Below are 20,710 nucleotides of genomic sequence, written 5' to 3'. Positions count from 1 at the left end.
GTAATGATGGAGTGCAGACGGACGCCGTCGAGAAAATCGCCGATGGAACTCGCCCGCCACCGCCTCCCGGAGCCAGGGGGACCTCGCTTTAACAAGTTCTGTCAGGACAGACAAGTGCTCTGCTGTCCGTCTGTCAGAGAAGACGGATGACCCCTTACGTGTTCCTCCGCTCCCCTATTTATTATTAAAGGGAAGAGCATGTTCTGTTGGACTTTTGACGGATTTGTTCATTAAAGAAATTTGACGAATCGGAGGTTAAGGGATTTCGATATTTTGGTCGTTTTGGGGTGCGAGGAGTACTGACTGAAAGCGTTTGTTGACAGCCGTTAGTGCCGAGGGACCGTCAACGGGGAAATGGACAAGTAGACTGGAATGATAATTTACTTCCAGAGTGTTGTGGTTGTGATTTGTATATCGAGAATGAAACCTTGTCTCTGCTTGCATACTTTTCCAAACTTCTGTTTGCTGTGGACTCAAACCCAAAGCCAGTTTGTACACTGATAATCCGACACTTGAATAACAGAAGTGCTTCCTGACCCATGGAGCGTCGCGTCTAATGAGCTTTCCGTCATCTTTTGTGTTTCCAAAAGTATTTTCCATAATCCTTCATCATTTACCCATCAACCCGGAACCCTTCTGTTCAAAAACAGTGGTAAACAGATCAGATAGATCAAGCCCAGTGCCTCCAGTGGCTTGGTTTCACTGTGCCCAGATTACCAGAGGATTAAACTAAGGCCATTACAGAGTGAGAGTCCTCTGAGGCATACTGTAGCAGATTAGATCAGCTGCTGCTGGCCGTCGCCTCAATCCCCATATCAACTGATTCTGTCCCTTATTAGCCATGTTATATAAGCCATATCAATTATTATAATACTATGTCGCGTAGCGTGTGCATGTGTGTGTCAGTGTGCAGTGGTATGTGTTGGGATGTTCCAAATTGCCAATTAGGTCTCCACCTGTCTTCCTTACAGGAATGTCAGGTCAAAAGTTTCCACAGCAAAGACACTGGAACACATAGGAGCACACCGGTCATCAGCCATCATTAAGGAAATACCATTGCTTCACTGTGGCTCTGCAAACTTGCAGAATCCTATCTACTGCTTTAGTCTTAATGTTGACCTTTACTGGCTGAGACAGGATTATTGACGATCTTTCTCTCTCTTTCACTCGCTATCCCTCTCTGTCTCTCCATCTCTCGCTCTCTCTCAATCTCTCTCTCTCTCTCTCTCTCTCTCTCTCTCTCTCTCTCTCTCTCTCTCTCTCTCTCTCTCTCTCTCTCTCTCTCTCTCTCTCTCCATCTCTATCTCTCCATCCATCTCTATCTCCATATCTCTCTCTTTCATTCTTTCCCTCTCCATCATTCTCTCTCTCGTCTCTCTGACTCTCTCTCTCTCTCTCTCTCTCTCTCTCTCTCTCTCTCTCTCTCTCTCTCTCTCTCTCTCTCTCTCTCTCTCTCTCTCTCTCTCTCTCTCTCTCTCTCTCTCTCTCTCTCTCACTCACTCCATCTCTATCTCTCCATCCATCTCTATCTCCATATCTCTCTCTTTCATTCTTTCCCTCTCCATCATTCTCTCTCTCGTCTCTCTGACTCTCTCTCAACTCTCTTTCTCTCTCTCTCTCTCTCTCTCTCTCTCTCTCTCTCTCTCTCTCTCTCTCTCTCTCTCTCTCTCTCTCTCTCTCTCTCTCTCTCTCTCTCTCTCTCTCTCTCTGGCGGATTCCCTCTGACGTCAATGAAGAAGTAGGAAACACCTTGGGGGGCGGGAGGTGGTAGGGGCGTGTTCCACATCATCCAATCCCATCGCTCGAAAAATATAACACAAATCACAAGAATGCAGAGCCTCCGATCGACCGGCTTGCTGGCGTCGTGACAAAGGCCTTGGGCTGCTCTGAATAATCCAACGTTATCAGACGTGTCTAATGTCCAAATGAAGTGCTGGTGTTGTCAGATTTATCAATGAATAAATCAAGGGATAAATGAATGCCCTTTCATCTTTCATGATCCACATGTCTTCCTCCGGACGCCCCACGGCATTGTGGGGGCTTCCCCTGCTTCTAGGTCTTGTTCTGCCGGAAACTGTCCACTCACTCATCCCCACTCTCGGCTCCCTCCCTCCCCCCAAGTGCTTCACTAGCACTGGGTTCCCCACTTTGTTCAGGCCTCACCTTGGGAGGGACTTTTGGTCTGGGACCCACCAAATATTTTGTCATGTTTAAAAGCAAAAGTAATACAGTTAGCAAGTTGAGATTTCCCTACTGAATGTATGACTCTACTTACCGCACACTCTCACTCACTTCTCCCTCTCTCTCTCTCCGTCCCTCTCTCTCTCTCTCTCTCTCTCTCTCTCTCTCTCTCTCTCTCTCTCTCTCTCTCTCTCTCTCTCTCTCTCTCTCTCTCTCTCTCTCTCTATCTCTCTCTCTTTCTCCCTCTCTCTCTCTCTCCCTCTCTCTCTCTGTCTCTCTCTCTCTCTCTCTCTATCTCTCTCTCTTTCTCCCTCTCTCTCTCTCTCTCTCTCTCTCTCTCTCCCTCTCTCTCTCTCTCTCTCTCTCTCTCTCTCTCTCTCTCTCTCTCTCTCTCTCTCTCTCTCTCTCTCTCTCTCTCTCTCTCTTTCTGTGTGCATGCTGAAGTCAAATCTGCATATTTACATTAGTTCCAGGTGTTTGCTTGTGTGTGTGTGTGTGTGTGTGTGTGTGTGTGTGTGTGTGTGTGTGTGTGTGTGTGTGTGTGTGTGTGTGTGTGTGTCTGTGTGTGTGTGTGTGTGTGTGTGTGTGTGTGTGTGTGTGTGTGTGTGTGTGTGTGTGTGTGTGTGTGCATATGCGTGTAGGTTTGCGGTGTGTGTGTGTGTGCGTGCATGCTAGTGTGTGTGTGTGTGTGTGTGTGTGTGTGTCTGTGGGTGTATGTCCCTGCTGCAGCCTGTGCCGTCAGCCAATTAGGACTGCGCCTGTCCTCCACTAACATCTGAAAGACCAATAGATAGGCTCTACATAATATCGCTGCTCTCTACATAAATTGACCACATACACGCATATACAAACACAAACACACATACACACATACACACGTGTTGCCGTTGCTCAGAATACAGTAAAACAGTGTTTGGGGGCACCTGTGAGTAAAACCGACCAAGCTGACAGAATGGGGCCGCAGAGATAAACCGCCGACACCAATTAAAGAGATACCCGCACTCACACTGTAAACCTCACCAAACCACTCCCATTCCAACCACCACCATACCACTCTCTCTCCCTCTCTCTCCCTCTCTCTCCCTCTCTCTCCCTCTCTCTCCCTCTCTCTCCACACTCACTCTCTTACACATACACTCTCATACTCATACACACTGCCTGCAAACACAAACTCACTGCACCACTGCACACACACAAGGGTAGTCACAGCGCTTACAAACACGCATCCACACGAACACACACACACACACACACACACACACACACGTTTTAATAATAATATCAGCTTCAAAGACAGGAAGTGAGTGAAGCATTAAAGGGTGGGGGTCGAGAAGGGGGGGGCAGGGGGGTGGAGGAGGAGGAATCAAAATGGCCGTGCGGAGCTGTTGTTCTACACCGTTCATTATTAATTCAGCGCTGTATTGATTATGTATTTGCCTGGAGGAGAGGGAAGAGAGAGCCAGAAGAGCCCATGTCTTGTGTCTCAGAGCTCCTCGTCCTGTGACCAGACCACACAGGAGGGCTTCAGCCCCCTCAGTACTTAACTCTGCTAGGTGGAGTAGGATCCTCTGGATAGCTGGTTTGAATGTTTGACCCCCAGCCAAGAGGCTCTGTGCTCAAATCTTAGTGTGTGTCATCCTTGAGCAAGATTCCCTAACCCCCAATACCTCAATGAACTCAGTGTAGAGCACTTCGCTAAAGGTTTTTATAATTGTGATACAGTTGAGGATATATGTTGATGCACGACACTGAGATGGTTTAACCTTTGTGAGGCATAGACCTTAAAAAACGAAAACAGAAATAAATAATGGAAAACATTTTCCATTGACAAGGTTCAGACTTACTATTTGGGTCTTCCTTCATTGAGTTCAACACTTTTAAAAATGCCATTATGGAAGTGGTTGGGGGTATATGGTCTCTGTTTGATTCATGGTTTGTTTGCGTATTCACATACAACCCCAAAAAACAGAACAGGCCGCCCTGTAAATGAATGAAGAGTTGTAAACCAGAGAGACAGAAGACCATTACAGAACAATCACTGTATGCTGCGAATCCTTTCAGATACACTGCTGGTCGTGAAACACTTGTGCATCAATTAAAGATTCATCCAATGCGGGCCATACAACCAGCAATCTGAATCAAATATTAAACACTGAGATGCCGGCCAGGATCCTGAGGAGGTCTGAACGCACTGGTATTAGGAGATCCTACACAATGTCACAACTTGGTCTAAACGCACCGGTATTAGGAGATATTTCCTACACAGTGTCACAACTGGGTCTGAACGCACTGGTAGGAGGTATATCCTACACAGTGTCACAACTGTGTCTGAACGCACTGGTATTAGGAAATATATCCTACACAGTGTCACAACTGGGTCCAAACGCACTGGTATAAGAAGATATCCTACACGATGTCATAACTGGCATAAATGATAAAAAAAGAATACCCTTTTTGCCACCAAGTGTTTATTAGATGTCACAAGCTATTTCAAAATCGACCGCTCGGTGACATAACAAATGGGCGTGCCCACCCATGTGTATAATGGACAGGTCAACCTAATATCTTACCCAATGGACACACACACACACACACACACACACACACACACACACACACACACACACACACACACACACACACACACACACACACACACACACACACACACACACACACACACATTTTACAAATATCATGCAATTACAGTTAAAATACTTTTCAGGGAAAAAAATGTCTGTTATTAAACACATCTGCTCTGATGAAAATAAATTGCCCAGTGTGCTAAAATAGAAAAATGAATTAACGCTGCCAGGTGTTTCTTAGGCTAATATAGTGAGCTATTTATAGCCCTATTGGCCCCTGACGTGACGAGTTCCCGCGCAGCTTGACTGACGAGGACAAGAAAATACAACAACAAACGAGAGGAATCGGAGAGCTTGCAAAGAATAAAACGGTTAAGTGTCATATCTGTCCCCATACAGAGCAGTAAACTTGTAAAGTGGACGGATATGTCCGGCTACCAGCTAGCATGTGTTACCGTAGAAGTAGAGTAGCTTTGACACAAGTCAAGTTGCCCAGAGGCCATGTGGTTTGGGTCCTACCTGAAGTCTGGCGCCAGGCTGGCCTTGAGGCCGTAGAATCCAGCCGACAGGGTCAGGAGCCATCGGGGGACGAAGTTCCCGTTCTCACACTCCAGGTACGGGGCAGACCACTTGATGTTGGTTTTGTCTGGAATGAAACTCTCGCCTCTTTTCAAAGAATTGTCCACAGACGTGAAGTCCTGACTCAACACTCGCTTGTGAAAATTGGGCATTTTCCTGTTCTTCACGTCATGGTACCACTCGGTCTCCACTGTGCGGTCCTTCAGGTGCTGCTGGGCCGTGGCGGAAAGGTCCTGCAGAACGATCTCCCCGCCCGCCCGGGTCGCCTGAAGAAGCACCGAGGGCCCCGCGGAGGACGGCTCCGTGTTGAACGTGACCACCGCCCGGTGAATCTTCGGGTCTCCCTCCAGCACGCTCCTCACCAGGGCATGGTACCACTCGATGTCTCGCCGCAGACTCTGCTCCCTGGACCTGTTGGCCTGGAGCATCATGTTCAGGAAGTTTGTGGCGTGCACCACCGTGTCGAGCACGCTGCCCATGGAGGGATGAGGGCTCGCGTGTGACCTTGCCCGCAGAGAGGTGAGCTCGTATCTCCGGGAACAGTTGGCGTGTTTTAAAGTGCTGGAATCCCCCGTGTGTAGGAAAGCCGTGACCACCTTCGGGAGATGCCCACCGGTCTTCTGCGCGCGCTCCGCCGCATCTTTGGGGGAGCGGAGGGCGCTGAGGTGCGCGAGGCGAGGGTTGCTCCCAGTGCTGTTGTTCGCTGGCCGCCGTCTGACATCGCTCTCGCGCGCGGACCATTCTGCATATGTGTGACTTAATCCAATAACAATTCCCACTTGCAACAGCAACGTGAACCGGAAAACAGCCATCTCCCCCCCACCCCCCCCACCCCCCAGTCGCTCAGAGCTGATGGGGGGAACTGGTATCAATCCGGGCGATTCCTCTCTAAACCATCACTTCTAGTGATGGATCAGCGAGCCCCAAGCTACGGTCCTCCACCAAGAAATCTATAATAACGTTTGAAATGGGCTCGTAAATTCCTCTGTTCTTCTTCTCCTCCTCCCCAGATGTCAGATCTCGCGCTCTGATGTGAGTATGCGCTTGGCGGCTGTGGCTTCTCCGATCGTCTCGCGTTTCGTGTGCGACCCAAGACACCAGCAAGACTGACCTGCCGTTCCGCCTGACGTCTTCAGCGGGTTAGATTGTGATGATGAGTGTCTCCTACATTGAGCGGGTTTGAGGGAAGTGAGGGAGTGGGAAAACCCGGTTATTTGGGTAGGAGTCGAGTCAGGCTACTTCACACTTGGATGACAAATACACTCCGCCCTCCTCCGACACAACAAGCAGTAACTAAACAGCGGAGACACCGCTGAGCCCGTCTCCTTGATTATCTTATAGGGCTCGTGAAGTGGGCTTGATTCGTGTTTGGTCGTTTCTGGTGTCAATCACGATGTCGCCTCAGCGTGGGGGTTCGACGGAGCGGCCGAGGAGCTGTCCGGTGCTGAGAGCTTCGTTCAGAATCACGGGTCGAGGTTAACGATCAGGACGATAACAACTCCGATTAAAATAAAATCTGTCTTGCGATCGTTTGTTAAAAAAAAGAAAGAAAGCGAAGGTTGGCGGGATATGCGAGGCTGTGATTACGGATCGGATCGAGCCACGACTCCTATTCCTGCGATCCCGCGATCAAGCAGGATGGAGAGACATCGGAAATATGGTCTTTCCAGCTCCTCGCAATTACCGCTGCAGTTCATCGGTGTGTTGTGTATGGAAATGTGAAGGCTTGTCTAGGCCTGGCGTCTCGCTGTAGTGATGCCTGGATGGCTGGTGGACGTGGTTATTGGCCGATATTACACAACATGGTTGATGACTCACCATTATTCCATTTATGAAATGAAAGCCTGTATTTTTTAGTACAGGTAGCTGATATCGACTGCAGACATCGATGATGATTATTGTGATGATGATGATGATGAGGAAATGTTCAGCACGAATACATTTTTCTCAGGAAATACTCCAATGCTTACATAATTGCTTTGACTTGCATACATCAAACATTACGTTTATTTGTAATTTAGTTGAATTATAAATGATTATGACTAAATCACTATTCATTTGAACTTTCTAATTTATATCAAGCTATATATTCAGACCATAAGCACATTAACCTTTCAATTAATGCAAATACACCTGCCAAACACAAACTAAATTAAATTGTGACTTAACACCACTTATTGTTAGTGTAACAAACCCATGCCTTTATCTGAATTATGCCAGCATGTTGTAGCCTACGCTATATTTCATTATCTTGTGTTTTTACAACTTTTCACCTGTTGTCATATACGTTATGTTTTAAATTGTACACTTGAGTTATCTGGAAAATAATACAAAATAAATGCATGCATATTGACTGCTTTGGTTTGGTCAGGGTTAGGGTCCAACATGTATTTGAACATGAGCATAAATTAAATATCAATTCATAAAATAACATATCATATTGAAACAGAGCCATCTACAGTGTAAATGGGATTTCGGGCTGAAGTACACTTTTGATCAAAATGTGATAAATATTTCTATCCCTGAAGGATTGAAGTGAATTCCGGCAGTATTTTTTCTTTTCTTCTCTTTTCTCTATTTTTTCTAAGTTTCTCCCAACAAATAGACACAGCGCCCAAAAGGTTTAGTCAGACTGATATCACTGAAAAAAGCTTAAATTTACGACCAGGCCATGGTCTCCAAACCAGTCCAATCCTGTATTATTTTGCAAACATCCCCGACACCTCGATCTGGCATCAATCTGTGGACCCCAAATTTAATCGGCGTGTGATTCCAATCGGAAAACTCATTTATGGTTAGGAAAAGGCATTGGGGGTTTGTGGATTTGTGGACTCTCTCTCTCTCTCTCTCTCTCTCTCTCTCTCTCTCTCTCTCTCTCTCTCTCTCTCTCTCTCTCTCTCTCTCTCTCTCTCTCTCTCTCTCTCTCTCTCTCTCTCTCTCTCTGTCTCTCTTTCCCTCTTTCTCTACCTATTTCTCTTCATCCCTCATTCCACTGCTATCTGTCTGTCTTGGTCTTCCCCTATCTCGATCTTCCTCATTTCCTCCCTCCTCTCTCTATTTGTCCCTCTTTTACCATTTTCACTTTCCTCTCCTTTTGTAACTGCTCATGCCCCTTTTGCTCTTTCTCTCTCCCCACCATTGTCTTTCACCACCCTCTCCTTCACTCATCCCCCACATTCACCCCTGCTCTCTGTCTACCCCATCACCCCTCTCACCCACTCCCTCCACACCTGCTACTGTCTCTCACTCCCTCTGCTGGAGAGACCTCTCTCTCCCGTCACGCTGGGTGACCGGTCGTCCGCTCGGTCGACAGCCGTGACGGAGGCTGACAGACCCCTAGTCAGCCTAGCATCTGTCTGGCCACCATCCATGCATTTCACCATCCCCGTGTGCTACCATCCGCACACATGAGGCGTCCCGTCTTTACTTAAGCCTGCCACACTGGGATCCTGGAGGGACCCCTGATTCTATAGATTGTCCAAAGATTATACCGTTTTGCCGTTATGATCAAGATGTGAAGGGGAAACAGGATCCACATATTTCTATTATGCGGGTGTTACTTAACACTGAGACATACTGCAAGGTGAAATGTTATACATATATGCGTTTATTCAAATTTCATATTCATGCACCCGTTGGCTATTAATATGACTTACCACTGGTTACCAAGCCAGGCCGAGCTCGGCCTACCGACTCAGTCTAATGACAATGTAATAATAATAAATAAATAAATAAAAACATTGAACTTTCACATTACTGCATTGAATGTTGTCTTTCAGATTTGACCCAAAAGTCACAGTATAAGGTTAGGGTTAGGGTCATAATTAAATTATGGAAATATTGACGCATCAATTATATACATTATGGACAGTCTGGATCATATTCCAAACATGGATGTTTGTGCTGACCACTTCCTATTACGTAAACATTAAGCTGTTGCTTATGGACTTTGAGGTTTTCTTTCCAAATCATTATATTTCTGTGGCACTGTTCGAAGTCTTTGTTGTCATATGCATATTGCAGGTCGTCAGGCCGATTGCTGTCATGCATTACGTTATGTGCCGCAACACTGTCCTTCACTTCCTGTTTCTCCTCATCCTTTTCTGATGAACAACAAGAGAACAGCGTCAAAAACACCGGGAGGAAGGTGATCCCGTGTAACAACCCAAATACCATCACCAAGGTCATGATCTTAAAGAATGTCCTGAAGATATGGTTCTTGGACGCCGCCAGCACCACCACACCCAGAATGGTGGACAGCGCGCCTTGCATGATTGGATAGCCGAGCATGAAGAGCGCGTCCACCATCCTGCCGTTGGCACTGGGCTTCTTGCTGGAGACAAAGCAGTAGGAGATGTGCGCGGAGAAGTCCACGGTGAAGCCGATGCACACCACCAGGATGATCATGGAGACGGTGTCCAGCTTCACGCCCCACAGAGCCATGAAGCCGGTGACCCCCACGATCACCGAGCCGATGGAGACGGTGACCCAGATGGAGCAGAGCGGGTTGGGGATCAGCAGGAGAGAGATGACCAGCATGACTGCCGTGGTCACCCCGATGTTCAGCACTGTGCTGGGGACGATCACGGCGTACTGGTCGTAGTAGATGAACGCCGGGTGGAACATGATCAAAGGGGCCGCCCCGCATGTCTTCATTTTCTCTTCCAAACCATTCATCATTTTGATCTCCATCGAGGAGTTGGAGATGTGAACCGTTTGGATGAAGAAGCGCGATGCAGGAATGGTTCCTCTCGTGATGTTCACATCTTGCTTGAATTCCGGCACTGCCACGAAAAACTTTGGAAGGTTTGCCATGAAGCTTTTTTTGTTGTTGAGGTTGAGATTCATTTTCTCTCCGAAATGTTCGTACGCGTCCAGCCAGGATGTGTACAACCTTTTACTTACAAAGTCCAACTCTCTAAAGTCGTTAGTACATTTCCGGAGCTCTGAACGCTTTGTCGTGTCCCAATATGGAAAGGGCTCTCTCACAACAAGCATTACATTTGGACCAAAACCTGAAAAATATTTCCTGTCCCGTTCATAGTAACTAATGACATATGAATCATCGGCCGCTAAATCCTTAAGGTCTATGCCCTGCTCTACATGGAAGCAACCGTAGATGCTTCCAGCAAGGTAGCCAGCATATATCAGGATGACCGCAGCCTTAGCCCAAGGTTTGGTCAGCAGCGGACCATAATAGTTCTTGAAGAAATTATTTACAGGTTGAATCTTCTCTGCTCCAGTTTCCTTGTCGTAGTCTCCTCCCACGCAGCACAGGGTGTTCCAGGAAGAGGACTTAGCCGGGGCTTCAGTCGGCAATTTCATGTAGGTCAACCAGTGTCCGTTTCTTTCCTCTCGTCTCCCATTCAGAGCCATGAAGGCCCCGAAGAAGGTAATGTTGTAGACGTAGCAGAATATGATAGCCGTGCTCGTATACAGACAGAAGTACTGGATGGAAGGGAAGTCGGACATGAGGCCGATGTAGAAACCAAGCACGTCGGTGAGGGTGGTGATGGTGATGGACATTGCCGCCTCCTTGTAGGTGTGTGCCATTCGCTTGGGAACCGAGTCCTTGACGTTGGTGTTTTGCCAGTTAGAGACCATAATGAACATGTCGTCAACACCGATACCTGGAATGGGAAGATCAAGGCAAAGCAGTAAAACATCATGTCTTCTCAGGTGGCTAACATGACATCATAAATAAGGGCTTGTTTATGAAAATGCTTACAGGCTCTTCACAGATGTGTCATAGTAGGGCAAACACAAATTATGGGTCTGCTCGGTACCAGGGCGCATGGTCCATGGTCAATGTGTGATATCTTCAATAGATTTAGTCTACTTCCCATGTCATGGTACTTAAAAACAGCCGGCTGATTATTTGTGTTATGAGTGACACCAGTGTTTGTTCTACACTCTATTATCTGTAGCGCATGAAGAGATCTTAGATCTTCTTAGTGCATAGAGCTGTTGTTTAAGTGCAATCCTCTGCCAATAATATCAATGTCACAAGATCGCTTACTTCACCTCGCTAAATAATGAATATCAGTCGGCTTCAAAGTATGTTCGTATGTACTGGAACTTTATGAGACCTTTCAAGCGATTTTATTTGATACAAAAATCAGTCATGGTCCCACATGCAGGTCATGCCACCAAGTGGAGCCCTGAGCCCTACGATTAGAAACACTGGTGTAGGCCATAGGCGTGGAGAACTGTTCCTCACCCAGGATGAGGAAGGGGGAGTTGGCCACCGTCATGACGAAGGGGACACCGGCGTAGAGCAGCAGGCCGAAAGAGGACAGCACGGCGAGGCCAGCAGAGAGGACCCCGATCAACGCCACCCACACCTTGTTCCTCACATTGTCCAGTCTACACAGGAGACGAGCAGATAGCACAGTGACAACCATCCTTCCACATATGAACACATGGAAACCGGGACTCATAACAATCTAACTATTGAGGCTACCTCGAAGCTTGTTGAAGAATGGAAACAAAATGATGGGAAATCATTTATCCTGACATAGAGGTAGACCTTTGTTTACTCATTCAAGGTTAGTTTTAGACATGGGCGATGCACATTAATAACCATGAAAATGTCAATGTGCCAGAATTAGCTGTTTATCTATTGTCCATCGGCCGATGTTGACAGGCCACATGCACCTAAAAAAACTTAACTCATAAGAACTAAAAGAACTATACCCATCTTTGTACGAGTCAAAATATAAAATGACCCATTGCACATAAAACATACACCTAAGGTATAACAAACAAATGGACATAAAACACATAAAACATATACTAAAAGTATAACAAACGGCAAACAAAATTAATGAAATCATCCAAATAAAATGAAAGAAAGAAAAGTAGAATGGGGCACGGATGGTATACATACGACAGTTACCAGATAAAAGTAGAGTAGTTAGCAGTGTGGTAATGTGGTTTTTTTTCTCAATGTTGCCAGGTCTGGCTACTGATTAGCCACTTCTTATTGTTCGATTTGAATGAGCAACATGTTTGATTGTCTCTAATGTAAGATGGTGTTGTGTACCTTGAATAGTTAAATAATGCATACCTTGAATGATTCATGTTTCTACTAGCTATGTATACAGGTGTGTAGTCCTCATTATACACCTGGGCAATAAACAGTGAGAGGGCTTGCACAGATGTCAAGTAACCTCAGACGTTGGTTCCTCTGTTTGACCCCAGGTGCTCCCCTTACCTCAGACAAGAGACCACAGAGAAGGTGATGGCGAGGGCGTAGGTTATGGAAAATAACGGGATCCCGTCAGCGGTCAGTTTGTCAATCTCCTCTTGTTTGGACTGGGATGTGTAGTAGGAGACCTAGGTTTCCACATCATTGATGAAATATGAACAAATACAAATTTGTAAATGGTTAGAGAATAAATTAAATGTGTTAAAGGCCTTGGCATTGATTCAAAACAATCTTGCCTGAGGATTTTTTCTAAATATATCTGTGATATCTATTATTCCTTAAATGTATTTCACATACCATAACGTTTTTGTACCCATGGTCATTCAAGAAGGTTTTTTGGAACTGCTGAAGCCATTTTTCCACCCCTTCTTTGTTCTCCAGGAAGTACACAAACTTTACGGCCTTGGCAAAGTCGATGAGGCCGTTCTCTTTCCTTCTCACCCCGCCAATGGTGGAGCCCAGAAAGGTGTGCTTTGAGGGGGCTGATGAGTTGTGCACAGGATAGAAGATGTCCATGTGACTGATTTTGCTTGCGTCATGCTCGATGATCTCAAGAAGGTCGTTTGGGACGCAGCCACCATTGACCTTTACGCACAAGGTGACAAAGGTCCACTTGTTTTCCACAACAGAGACGCTCTTGACCTTATGGTCCAGCTTTATTATATCTTCAAAGGCTTCTTTGGTCATTATGTTGGATTTTCCTTTGGCCACGGCAATGATGGTGGCGTAGTGGCCTTCGCTGACCAGCCTCTGGCTGGAGAACTCTGACTTCTGCCTCGGAAAGTATTCTTGGACAACGGCTCTCGCTTTCTTGGAGGGTCCATCTCTCGGTGTGAATTGCAGTTCTATGTCGTTGTCTGTTCTTTTTTCAATGAAGTAAAACCCCCCTCCCAAAATGAACGAGACCACCAGCGGAACGATGAAGAATCCGATGGGATAGGAGCCAACAAGTCCGCCCAATTTCTCAAAAAGTCGTGAGAGCGGCCTTTCAACGCAGTCTGTTCTTCTGCAGCCCATCCTGTGAGTAGCAGTGAACCCTGCGGTCTGTGGATTGAAGAACGATTTGAGGTCATTTTTATACCGTTTTTGTCAGTGTCACATGACCTAAACATTGTGTATTATATACCTGTCATGTGATTGGGGGGAAAGGTTGTCGCTTTTGCTTCATCCATTGTGATTCAATGGCTCACAGTAATTATGCCAGTGGATCAAGGGCTTCTTTTAAGAGCACTTCCTGGAGAATAAAAATAAACACTTTTGTTTGTTTAACGATAAGCTCAGGGGTTACTGCAGGGCAAAACTCAAGACAAAAAAGTCCAGTTGTTAATGTTTAGCCTTGAGACCAGGGCCGCTGCTGGCTGTTTCGGTGGGGGGTGGCCTTGGTGCCCTACGCACTCTGCGTACTCTGCGTATAGGGAGCGGCGGGCCTGCTGGAGACCACAGAGTAATGGAACACTCCATTAAGAAGAGTGCCTTTGGTCTTGGCGTGTTAAGAATTTGTTGTCAATGCTATGTGACCTAACTTTCTCTCGTCGCCTTGGCAATTTTAAAATCCAAGCCAATTCCATTGACTTGGCTGTTATCTTTGATCTGTTCTACTATACTATCAGTGAGATGAATGCTATTTAGGTCTCAGAAAGCAACGCGTTGACGTCACTCATAACGACTCTTTGCCCATACGGGAAACCAAAGGAACCGCTGTGTGTCAATGTTTACTGTAATGTATAGTAATGCTCTTAAAAAGTCCAGTTCAGATTAAAAATGTCTAACCAAACATCCTGCAACTGGCAACTGCTTCTAAAATAATCACGAGATAACATTCTGAAATTGGGCCATTCAGAGCACGAACAGTGGCATAAAGCATCCGTGGTTATTTAAACTTGAGGGAACTAATAAATGACAACACTGTTTGCATCTGGTGAAGATGGTTTTATTTCAATATTACCATCGCTCACTTTTGGCATGTAGCAAACTATCAATTGAGAACATTGACAACATTTTGTCAATGTTGTGGTCCATCCACTGTGTTTTAATAGCAGGGAAGGTATGCCAATAACCTCAATATCTTCATCACTTCAACGGTTATCAAACATTTCTGTAAATCCAGGCAAAACTAAAGAAGTACGTGGTATTTGAGCATAGTTGAAACCCTGAGGGAAATTACAGTAGGAAACACAATGAATGAAAGCAGCTGCCTGAGTGAAGAATAGTGTTTACAAATGGACTGAACCTTTCTAACCTCTAATTAATAAATAAGACCTAACAACAATGTGATTCATGCAAAACCAGAAAATCCACAACCGAGAGTTGAACGACCTGGTCTATTTCCTGAACTCCAGCTACCCTGGAAGAATCAAGAAAACACTGATTTAAAAGCCAGTGTTATAACTAAATAAGGCCTGTGTGAAATATATTAATAGTTCATGTCTTCAGGAGTGGGCATGCCAAGTTTGAAAAGGTGTGATTCCTGCTATTCACAGGTTTCTCGTGAATAGCAGTGTGAGACTGTGTGACTGTGATAAGAGACCTATGTAAATAAGCCCAAGGGGGTTTGACGTCAAGAAAGGAACACGAAACCAGTAGAAAACAGAATAATAGTTTATGTATGATGTATGGGCTTTGTGTGTACGCACTGCTCACTGATTAGTCTTGAACTTTACCAGAACTTAGGTTCTGCACATGGTTGTTTCTCTTTTTCAATGTCTTTTTATGAAGGACAATGTAATACGCTTGGGGCATTTTGGGACAATTCCAGGGTCATCTTTTGTCAAATGATGTGAAATACCATATTCTTTTGTGTTTAATTATAATATTCATTGTTCGATGATTGGCGACAGTTTTCACTTGATCATTCAAGAGAAAAATTAAATGTTTACTCAGTAACAGTTGGATGTAGAACTACTTACCTTAATTTAAAACATAAATCAAGGTCCGTTGTGTTAAATCAAGGGTGCCATGTGAAAAGGTGAAATCCTCCCCCTTCTCACTGTCTCGCATTAGAGTAATTATTATTATTATTATTATTATTATTTTATTGTGTGTGTGTGGGGGCGTGACCCCTTCGTTGTGGATCACCGCGCTTCACAGTGGCTGGGTAGCATGAAGGACTCAAATGCTTGCATCACCCGCTGGTTCTTGGCACTGCAGCCATTTCGTTTCACGGTGCAGTACCGAGCGGGAAAGCAGAATACTGTCGCAGACTTTTTGTCTCGCCATCCTGTTGGCGAAACTCCGGAGGTGGTGGGAAATGTGATAAGGTGAAATCCTCCCCCTTCTCACTGTCTCGCATTAGAGTATTATTATTATTATTATTATTATTATATTGTGTGTGTGTGTGTGTGTGTGTGTGTGTGTGTGTGTGTGTGTGTGTGTGTGTGTGTGTGTGTGTGTGTGTGTGTGTGTGTGTGTGTGTGTGTGTGTGTGTGTGTGTGTGTGTATATATATATTAGATTGGGCTGGTGTGAAGTTAGTCTTCCGTCCCGGTAGGGGGCAGTGTGGTAAGGTAGCTTTAGGTAAATGTTCCCCCAACTAATGGTCTGGCCCATACGGCCTTGATTGGGCCAATTGGCATTTCCCTATTTAAGGGCTGCTCATTTGGTGTTTGGAGGCTGAAGGTGGTGCTGGTTTGACGTGAGGCCAGTACGAAAAACGTATGTTTTGGTTATGATATCCTATGTTATCTTAGTTTTTGTTTGCTGACCGACGCAGTCACTGCAGAGAAGGCGTGAAAGATGCATAATAATCCACGTCTTGAAACTCCTACACAAGAAAGTGCCCAATGATATCAACATGGAGTTCTACTACACCGGAAGGCTCGGATGGAGAGCTAGATTACCCAAGCTCTATGGCAGAGCGAAAACGTCTGCCAAAACCCTATACGATGCCTCGTTTGCCGCCAAGGAGCTAAGCTTTGGAACGCACTACCGAAAAATGTCAACACCCAGGATAACCTTGATACACTCAAAGTGCACCTGGCCGAATTCCTGGGCAGAATACCTGATCAGCCCCCCACAACTGGCTACAGGACATCAAATCACAACTCCATTGTTAACTGGTTAAACCAGCCGGGTGGCCTTCGAGAGAAGTTGACGACCCAGTAGGATCCTGCTGAACCATTCAATAAGGTAAGTCATTTCCTTTTTCATTTGGAACGTTGCTATATTTTTTGTGAATGTTTTGGAGAGATTAAAACTTTTTCTTAGTCCTGAGTCCATTGCCCTCATTTTTGCCCACACTCTCAATTTCCAGTTGGCCGTATCCCAGATACGTGGGGCGACCACGCCGGTCCCTCACAGGCCACTAGCGGGGAGATTGTAGATTGCAACCAACGGAATCTCTCCCATAACCCTTCCCTTTCCAAGGACCATGGTGGCGTGGCCTCTTCTGTATTGTGTAAGGTGCCAGTAGGTACTTCCAAAATCGAGTAGGGAAGGATCCCGTGAAGAGACTCTTTGATAGATGTATTTATTGTCGATAGACATTTTGTCTGTAAATATCCAAACTATAGGTCATAGCTTACAAGTTAAGGTGATAGTTCATAGCGGGTTTTTAAAATAAATAAAAATGGAACCTAAATACTAAGCTGTTTAAAAGCTCAGCAGTTGAGAACTCCTCCGAGATGAGAGCATGCTTAATTCAGTTCAGACTTGTTACCTTTTTATCCGCTGTGTGTGACAGCTGGTGGCGTGCGTGGGCGAGCCAATCAAGTTAGCATGTATTATTCCTTTAATGTATAATTATTAATGTATCATAAATTTCAAGCATTCCTTATTCATATGTATAGCTTATTTCATACAGCTATTATTAAATACAGCTGTATTTTACTATTATCAATTCTTGGCTTCCATTATCTATTATAAATGTAACTTGTATGGGTTGGTCTTTTCACCTTGGTAACACTAAAGCCCCCTTCACATGATCAGGACTAAAACGCTCTGCGATAGTGTTCACATGAAGCCCCCTTCACATGATGAGAGGCAGAGCACAGCGCCGGCACACGTCATCAATGTACAGTAGCATATACAGGCTTTATGAAGATGAATGGACCGACCAATAGGTCTATATTCTTCCCGAGGCGAGTTCAAGAGCAGTCTGCCTCATATGTCCTGAGACTGTGGATATTATATGTATGTATGTATGTATGTATGTATGTATGTATGTATGTATGTATGTATGTATGTATGTATGTATGTATGTATGTATGTATGTATGTAAAGTGTAAAATCAACTACTACAGAGCATGTTTCACTTTACTTTAATAATCCAAATTATAGTTGATATGCAACTGAAAGGCTACAGACAGCCACTGTCATAGGACATGTTAAGTGTCGGGTTTCATGTTGGTGATTATCATGTGATACTTATTTGAATACTTGACGTCACACAGTAGACATTCATTTGAAATATTATATCCTATTCATGTGTAAGACAAAGTCAGTTGAAGATATGTAGAAATGTGATAGAACTTCAAATCTCATCTCAAAGATCACCGGACACAAAGTTAAATCTCACTTGACACAAATGAGATCTGTGACACAATAATGGACTGAAACATTTCATCATAGTTAATCTAATATCAACACACCAAGCAATATAAACACAAAACTACCAAAAAAAAAAATCACATTCTAGATCAAATATGTATCAAAAGGCTGATCCTTCAGAAATCTGTTCGTATGCGCAAGATTTGTATTCACCTAATAAACCGCTAAACTCGTAGTTTCCAAATTATCAACAGCAGAATGGAATAAAATACGCTTGTATATAAAACAACAGTATAAGAGCCTACGTGTGACTGAAGCTCAATAAAGTGTCACAGGTATATGGCAGCATATCGCTCAAGTCATCTGTGTCATCATGTGATAAAATGGTGTCGTTCAGTGAATCACTCACTTCTGGTAGTGGGTGGAGTCAGAGTTTGAAGGCCCCTGCAATGAATGACTTCCTGTGGCACTCCTTGGCACTCCTCGTGGCCAAGAGTCTGGTGTTGAAGGTACTCCTCTGCTCTGAGGAGCAGGTGGGGACCCTGTCAAGGAGACAGCGGCATTGGGACAGCGTCCTCCTTTCTGTGGCGACCATCAGATGGAGTCCGGTTCCAACACCCCCAGACGAGAACAGGCCTTCCTGGTCCGTTTTTAAGCGCATAGCGTCATGATTAGGAGTTGTTTGCTCGTGGCTGATCCTTCAGACATCCGTTTGTGTACTCAAGACCTTCATGCAACCTTCAACCCGGTATTTTCAAAGTATCATCAAATTGCTTATTAATCGATAAGCTCCTGGGACGCCAATTGCATATTTGGCAACCCCTAGCACAACTCACAGGGTGGTCAACCCTGAGTTAGGGGTCCCTGTCTGTGAGGCCTGTGTCATTAATAATTGCTATACAGAGTAGGTGGCCTGGACTTGTAGACCACACTCACTGAGTCTCACTGTCTGCACAGGAGCTCAGGATCACTGTGGTTCATCACTGCCTAGCGATTAATGACATACATGCTACTGTTTAGCTCACGTCTTATACCGCTGTGCGGTTGACAAACAGATAACACCTGGAGGTCAGCCCAAAGCTGTGAAGGGACTGTCCATTCATCCTTAATCTGAGATTTACGGAGAGTCGTAAAAAGGTTGAGAGATAAAACTCTTATCGTATAAACATTATGCAACGTTGAGAAGCTGAATCTCAAATCTTGGTGTTGTAATCCACCTGATGGAAATAGTGTGTGGGTAGTGTGTGTGGATGTGTGTGTGCATTCTGATTAAACCTCTCAGACTCATATTATTAAGAACCTACTTATTAAAAGGTGGTAATGGTGGAAAGCATCGACCCCCCCCCTCCTCCTCCTTTTAGACAAACTTGGGTATCTGAGTGTACACAATACTACAATGCTACTTTCCCGGGCCTCGTGACAAGGGCCTTGGCGCCTCTGAGGCCCTTAACCCCTGTCAGCTGTCGGTCAGTCGCCGGCCCCCAGGGGCCCTCTGATGGCCCCCGGGCCTCATATCTCATTTCACACGGATCTGTTCTCGGGGTCATCCATTCACTCTGTGTCGGCGGTGAGAAATGTATTCTCCCGCCTCACTCACAGCAGGGGGGGAAGGGGAGGTCCCCCCCCGCCCCCCCCCCCTCTACCTCATATCAGTTTAGAAGACAAACCCAAGGAGAGGCGGAAGTTAGACGACATCGCTTTACCTTTAATTTTTTGAGATGCTGAGATGAATGTGTGTGTAGTAGAGGGACTTAATGTGTATGTTGTTGAGGAGGTGAATGTGTGTGTAGAGGGGGTGAATTGTTGTGTAGAGAGGGTGAATATGTGTAGCGGATGTGAATAGATGCGTTAAAAGCTTATTTTCTTCAAAAGAAAAGCAACACTGATCAACAGCAGAGGCCCAGAACCTCAACTGATTCTACACCATTTAACACTGGCCGTTTTTTTCTCTTTTCCAAGTCCTTATTAAATGTCTTCCCATTCACAACCTAAAAGGATTGATGGATGGATGACGTTTTCAAACATGTAACGCCTACTATCACAGCTTTTCTCTCTCTCTCTCTCTCTCTCTCTCTCTCTCTCTCTCTCTCTCTCTCTCTCTCTCTCTCTCTCTCTCTCTCTCTCTCTCTCTCTCTCTCTCTCTCTCTCTCTCTCTCTCTCTCTCTCTCTCTCTCTCTCTCTCTCTCTCTCTCTCTCTCTCTCTCTCTCTCTCTCTCTCTCTCTCTCTCTCTCTTGCTCACTCAGCCGCACACATTCAGCATGTCATTATATTCAGGCTGCCTGCTAAACACTGTGTGCTACTAAGCTAAAAGCTTTTGTGTTTTTCCCTGTACAGGGTGATAGAGCTGAAACTCCACGTACTAGCGAACATTAAAGAAAAGTGGAGTATCATTGATTCCTTTGGCAAAGTCTTATCCCACAAACGACACTGGCTGGTACAGAATGCGTCACGTTAAGTTGATAGCTCATTCAAAATGCATTGGTTTATATTTCCTTCCGCGGAGCACGTTCATTTCAGTTTTTGAGGAGGTCTGCTTAAAAAATCTGAAATATTGACAGATATATGCAAGTAAAGGGTGCACTGTAGTGTCTGCGCATACTCTCTCGCTTTCTGTCTCTTGTCAGAGAAACGCTCCCATTCAAAATAAATTGGTTTATATTTCATTCAGTCC

At 45.2% G+C, this 20,710-nt stretch overlaps 2 protein-coding genes across 2 annotated transcripts in view; both read right to left on the bottom strand.

Annotated features, from left to right (window-relative positions):
• Positions 1-7,112, bottom strand: part of gpr158a (G protein-coupled receptor 158a) — a 51,049-nt gene extending 43,937 nt beyond the window's left edge. Inside the window, exon 1 of the mRNA XM_030349423.1 lies at positions 5,286-7,112. Coding sequence (XP_030205283.1) covers positions 5,286-6,157 — 872 coding nt within the window. The 5' untranslated portion in view covers positions 6,158-7,112. The remainder of the gene's footprint in view (positions 1-5,285) is intronic.
• Positions 7,113-8,931: 1,819 nt separating this feature from the next.
• On the bottom strand, positions 8,932-13,590 carry LOC115537706 (patched domain-containing protein 3). Its single transcript, XM_030349753.1, has 4 exons — positions 12,853-13,590; positions 12,562-12,683; positions 11,566-11,711; positions 8,932-10,975 (listed from the first exon to the last, which is right to left on the bottom strand). The coding sequence occupies exons 1-4, from the start codon at positions 13,570-13,572 to the stop codon at positions 9,207-9,209; spliced, it is 2,757 nt and encodes a 918-aa protein (XP_030205613.1). The 5' UTR covers positions 13,573-13,590; the 3' UTR covers positions 8,932-9,206.
• Positions 13,591-20,710: the final 7,120 nt, after the last annotated feature.

The sequence above is a fragment of the Gadus morhua genome, chromosome 23, assembly GCF_902167405.1.
Source record: "Gadus morhua chromosome 23, gadMor3.0, whole genome shotgun sequence".
NCBI classification, from domain to species: Eukaryota; Metazoa; Chordata; class Actinopteri; order Gadiformes; family Gadidae; genus Gadus; species Gadus morhua.
Note: the sequence above shows the minus strand (reverse complement) of the source record. Positions and strands in the feature narration are given on the sequence as shown.